General features: G+C 39.9%; 1 protein-coding gene across 2 annotated transcripts in view; it reads right to left on the bottom strand.

Annotated features, from left to right (window-relative positions):
- Nucleotides 1-2298: 2298 nt before the first annotated feature.
- Nucleotides 2299-6000, bottom strand: part of LAMA2 (laminin subunit alpha 2) — a gene marked incomplete at its 5' end in the record, with an annotated part of 356160 nt that continues 352458 nt past the window's right edge. For both annotated transcript variants that reach the window (XM_080342611.1, XM_080342610.1), the window contains 2 exons: nucleotides 2299-2802; nucleotides 5320-5542. In XM_080342611.1, coding sequence (XP_080198737.1) covers nucleotides 2645-2802; nucleotides 5320-5542 — 381 coding nt within the window. In that variant the 3' untranslated portion in view covers nucleotides 2299-2644. The remainder of the gene's footprint in view (nucleotides 2803-5319; nucleotides 5543-6000) is intronic.

The raw sequence follows: 6000 nt of genomic DNA, 5'->3' as shown, positions 1-6000 counted from the left end.
AGTCTTGAACTGGGAAATGCACGGCTTCTGGCAGAGTCAGCAATGACAATTGCTAGCAGTTTGCGAATGGCTCTGCGCCTCGCAACCTGCTATTTTCAGGAAATTTTATCTAATAGTGTGTTGTATGGCAAAAGGTAGTAATAGGGAGTGGGGATCATTCCCAGATGTTCTGCTGAATCTTCAAATGCAGAAAGCTTTGCTAACGGTACTTGATGCATCTACTCAGGGATCTACAAAAACAAATTAAGCAGGTTTTTATATTTCCTTTTAGCTTGGCTATTTGCTGAAGCAGCTTTTGTTTCAGCCTGCTGAATTTATTTCCTTTAGCAGAGGACAGAGAGAGAGAAGAGGAGACTGAGGGGTGACCTTATTGATGTTTACAAATATATAAAGGGTGTGTGTCACAAGGATGGAGACAGGCTCTTCTCGGTGACAACCAGTGATAGGACAGGGGGTAATGGGTTCAAACTGGAACACAAGAGGTTCCACTTAAATTTGAGAAGAAACTTCTTCTCAGTGAGGATGCCAGAGCACTGGAACAGGCTGCCCAGGAGGGGTTGTGGAGTCTCCTTCTCTGGAGACATTCAAAACCTGCCTGGACACATTCCTGTGTAACCTCATCTAGGTGTTCCTGCTCTGGCGGGGGATTGGTCTTTTGAGGTCCATTTCAATCCGTAACATTCTGTGATTTATTTCCACATCTTTATGTGGAAGACCGTTGCTGATGCAGCGCTGAGCAGAGCAGTGGCAATTTCCTGCCTCTGAGGAAGGGCACAGTATTAACTCATAGTGTTCTTGGCTCTGTTGTTTGAATTTCCTTTGTGTCTTCAAGTCCAAAAAAACCCAACAACAACAACAACAAAACAAGCAACTTCAGAAGCAAGTTTAGTTTAAAAAGAATCCAACATGCTGAATGGAACCAGAGGTAAGGAAACACTTCTCTGAACTAGGTAATACCTGTGCATGTAACGGGCCAAGGGGGTTGTTTGTTCTCTGTGTTGTGAGAGATTCATGACAATAACACACGTCCCTCTGCGGATAAGTCTTGGGGCTTCATTTGTTCATATTTTTCAAGAATTTCGGAAATACTCAACTGTATTTGAAGTGTTATGGCCTATTTTTCATGAGCTGATCAAACTGTCCTGAAGGATGAGAGTAGGTAAATACAAGGGACATAAAAAGAATAAAAGAGAAACATGAATATTTTACAGTGTTTGTTCGTAAGACTAGAATGTAGAAGTTACAGTACATGTCCCATAATCAGACTTTTTCAGAGATAAAAGTGCATGCTTTACTAATTTTTAGTGCTTTGAATGTAAAGAACGTTGCACAGCCATTAACTGTTTGTTAATATTAAGGGGCAATTTGAAAGTGAAAACCAGCATCCTTGCTGAAGTCAATTACTTTGGGGTTTCACTGCAGCTAGATCTTTTTCTTCAGGTGTATCTGATGAATGTTGGACTCCCCAAATAGTTGCAAGCTACATATTTATTACCATGTCTTTAATGTAGTTTCCCAGCGTAAATGTGTGGGTTTTTTCCCATGGCAGTTTAGAGCAATATTGTATGCCAAAGAGACCTTTCGTAAAATACAAAGCACTCATGCAGGAGTGCTCTTTGGCAGCACAAATTTTCAGCTAGCCTTTTTTCAGTCACGTCAGAAATTCTGAAAAAGTGTATTCAAGGCTCATGATGGGCAGAAAAAAGACTTAAAGAAAAATACCCTGCTCTTTTAATTGCGTGGCTGTGCTACCTTACTGTGTGTGTGTGGGGGGATGTGTGTGTGTGTGTGTGTGTCTTTTTCCCCTGTTGTTTTCTTTTCTCTTCTGTGTAGGTAGTTGTTTTACATTTGTACAGTAGATGTACAGCATGTCCAAGCACAGCCTTTGCAAAAGTAGAATATAACAATTTGAAACACTCCATAGAAAGGATAATTCACACTTCAGTGATTATTTCATAGTCCTCTAAAACATACAGAGCACTGAGGAAAATCACCAGGACTTGGTATTTTTGGTGAAAATCTAGGAAGCAACTTTCCTCTCCTTCTGCATTCAGAATCCCTCACAACCTGACAGCATCAAGCAGAACCAGTAGAGGCTGCTTTTACCTTAAGGATTTAGCTAAATAGATGACAGTAGAGATCAGTGACATGTACCATGCTAATGATCTCTGGGATTCTCCTGCTTCACCTCCATTCTGCTCCAATGCAGTAGTGTCAGATTTCATCTTCCTTTAGAGAATTGTCTTGTGAATTTGTGCTATGTGTAACTTCAATATCACGTGTGGTTGGAGAGAGGGACAGTATCGAACTTTGAGGATCATTTTAAACCATCTTTCCAGGTAAGTGACAGAACGTGGCTCTACGCCTTTCTTTACAGAGAGATGAGATATTTCTGTTTCAAGCTATAAGGAAAAAAGATAAAAATTATTGTTCTACTCCCTTCACGAAGGGAGTGGGGGGAAATTATAAGTTCTTGTATTCTTGGGAATTTCCTTGAAATAGCCATTTGAAGATACCACAAACACTACTGAAATACTTGCATAAAGACATTTTATTATGAATGCAATGTATATGTAGATTTTTATTTATTTTTTTTTTAATCTGAGGTGCTTATATAAACAGACCCACATCAGTTGAATGACAGTTAGTTTGCAGGGCATGACAGCGGTTGAACACCCTTCAGCTCCAAAGCTTTGCTGAAGTTAATCTCTTGAGGTTTAGCAGTACCCTTGGTGAGCTTCAGAAATCGAATACAACCTTTAAAACGGATATTAGTGGTCAGGCCAAACTGGGTCACACCATCTGAGGGATGGAAAAAAAAAAAGGGAAAAGGAATTACATAAGTGTGAGTTGATACTTCAGTTTGTTATCTGGGAGCCCTACAGGAGATGTCCTCAGCGATAGATACATATATATATATATATAGATAGATAGATAGATACACACACTCATATATATATACACATATATAAAACATGTTATGGTAGTGGTAATGATCTAGTCGTCTTTCCTTTTTCTGTCCTGGTATGATAGTGGCAGAATCTGAACGCATTTAAACTGGTATTGTAAATCATACAACTCAGTTATGCGACATACACAAAATTAAGGAAAATGGTCAAATTGCATCTTGGTGCCTACAAATGGTGTACGATGCACACACGCTCATCAAACAGATCTCCAACTTACTTCTCAAGCTATTTATCCACAGAGTAAGGAGAGAGGGAAAAAAAAAAGCGCCAAAATGGATGCAGTTCTCAGGCCTAACATCACGAGAAAGCCAGTTCCTCAGTATGGACTTCAGGTGTCATTTAAAGAATGATTTTGAGAGTTTTCAAGCATTATGATTTTTTTTTTTCCTTGCTGATAGTAAAGCCAGGGATTTCAGTACACCTCTTCCACTAAAGAAGGAAGGAACTATTCTAGTGTGATCAGATGATATAAGTGAAGGTTGGTGTGACTCAGAAGCTGGAAATATTTCCCTTAACTGCTTGAAATTCATGTCCCACCTTGTTTCTCAGTCTTCTTCCAAGTGAAAAAGTGGCAACAGGGATGTGCTCTCATACTGACTGACCTATGTTCTGGTTGCGGAAGTAACTTTGCACCTGTAGAGGACTGAATAGCCATAGCATTATGCTGTTTCACAGAGGATGATGTGGTTGAATGCGCCTGTCCCTCTTTGCACAAGGAAAAGCGATAGTAGGACATGAGTAATGGCTTTTATGGGTAGCCAGGAATTTGTATCCTTGCCCATGCTTTCATGGCAAAATGTTTCTCTGCACAGGAAACTCTCCAACAGCTAATTCTATCTGTTTTACAACTGTTTTGTGCTGTTTATGCAGCCAGGGGAAGCCTCAAGAGGACTGGAAAATACAAATGTTTACTAATTTTACAAAATCCCATGATACTGTGTTTTAAATTTGTGATAAGGTTGTCCAGGTATTGAGAATATTAAAACAAATCTTGGAAGAGCTACACTAGATAGCAAGAGAAGTGTGAGGTGTTTAAATGTGCATGTGGGTTTATTAAATCATTTAATAACTCACTGTGTGGCTGAACTCAGTAATAGCACTTCAACATGATGTAAGCGTAGGCTTGTTTTGGACAGATGGCAGTGTTACTTTGTTTGTTTCTCTTGCTATGTTCCTCTTGATGTACAGTCCAGAATGAGATGGTAACTCCATCTGCAGTGTTCCTTTAGCAGTAGCTTCTATGCTAGTATCCTGTTTTGCTATAAAAAGGCTGCCACAAAGTTGTTTTCCTTCTGGCAAAAAGTTATTGGTCCTTATCAATAGTCACTGTGACTGAAGTACGACTCTCATATCTCAGTATCAAGAACATTGTTGAAAATGTTCTGAAGCTTTGGAGACAAGGCTTTTTGGATGGGCTGTATCACACTAGAATGGGGGGAAAACAACTTCCAGAAAATCATTTCAGAATTCCCTCAAGGTGCATCTTGCCATTGAACTCAGTATTCACTACAGTAGACACATAGTACAAACATCCTTAGCTTTTTTGTTTGCAAACTAGAGGGAAATTTTATTAAAAAAGCAACAAAATTGGCACTTCACAAATATCTTAGCTGTGTTTTCAGAAAGTAAACTGCTACTAGACAAACTTGTTGATTGTCTGTGAACAGATGAATACCAGTATTCATCATCAGCTTAGTGGAAGATGAAGCAAACTACAGAGCTCAGCCCAGTTCTGCATCCTGCTCAATTACCTCTGCAGGAAGCAAGTTCTCTCAAGGACTTCTAGAATGTACTGAATAGCATTTTTTTTTTAACTTTAAAAACCACCAGACCAAGAGCAAAGACATTCATCAAAAAGAGAGGGTATCTTCTCACCTCTCTGTGCAAGCTGTTGTCCACATTCCTCAGGTTTTACAAGCTGATTTAGACACACAGTGCCCTGCTCTCCCAAGAGCATTAATACATTCCTTACTTAAATTTGCTATGCTTTCATTAAATTTAAATTTGCCAAATTCTGTTGCTATTGAAACATAACTATTACGCTGTTACTAAAGAAAATTTAAAGAAGGAGGCTGTGTGTGTGTGGGCAGCAGAAGACAGAAAGTCTGCCTCCTCCGGTGTCACTGTGCCTACCTTTGACACTGGCCGGGGGGTCTGTGAGAGTCCCTGGGTGCTGCAGAACCTCTTGTTCTGAAATGCAGCTGGATGCAGAAATGAGCATCCATGCCAGCTGATACAGACTTAGACAACCTTATCCATCAAGTTTACCATACTGGTCCTAATTGCATTTAAGCCATTACCAAGTCAGCGCAGCTAGAGCATAAGTATCATTTGTGTGCTGAATACTCACCAGGATACCCTCCGACAAAGATGGGGTCATTTGTGTCTGCTGAGGTCGAGGCCCTGTTTGGGCTGGTACCATCCACCTGCCTGTCATCCACAGTCAGCTCTAAATGGTGCTTGATCTTGTTTGCAAGAACCTTGTGCCACTGTCCATCACACAAGCTGCCTGGTGCATCAGGCTCATAGATAGCAGAGAATCGGCCTGCACCATTGTCAACATGGAACATCACCTGAAAAGTGCGATGTGGAAGTCAGTTAGTTCTCGAAACAGTTCTACAGGTGTGGTGTGTTTTGTTTGTTTGTTTTTCTTTTGTTTTGTTTATTTAAAGTCAACATGCTCTGATTGCACACACTGAAGCTCTAATTTAATACCAGACTCTTTGTGGATTGCTGTTCCTCTAGAATCTGGGTTATGTCACTGAGATAAACACTAGTGGAAATGTGCAAAACTGTTGTACAGGTTGTCATTTTTCCATTTTATTATCTTAGTTTTGAGGTGTTTCATCACCCCACCCCATGGTCTTTATAGGGATAGATTACTGACTGGTTTTCCAGACTGTGAAATAAAATATATAGACAAGAAACTAGTACTATTAAAGGCAAACCCTTTCCTCAAAACTTTTAATATTCCCACTAAGTCCTGACATTGCAGTTTTAGGAAACTCGAGGATTACGGAATCTTTTAAAA

Source organism: Nesoenas mayeri (genome assembly GCF_963082525.1).
Source record: "Nesoenas mayeri genome assembly, chromosome: 3".
Classification (NCBI taxonomy): Eukaryota; Metazoa; Chordata; class Aves; order Columbiformes; family Columbidae; genus Nesoenas; species Nesoenas mayeri.
This window is presented reverse-complemented; position numbering and strand designations above follow the sequence as displayed.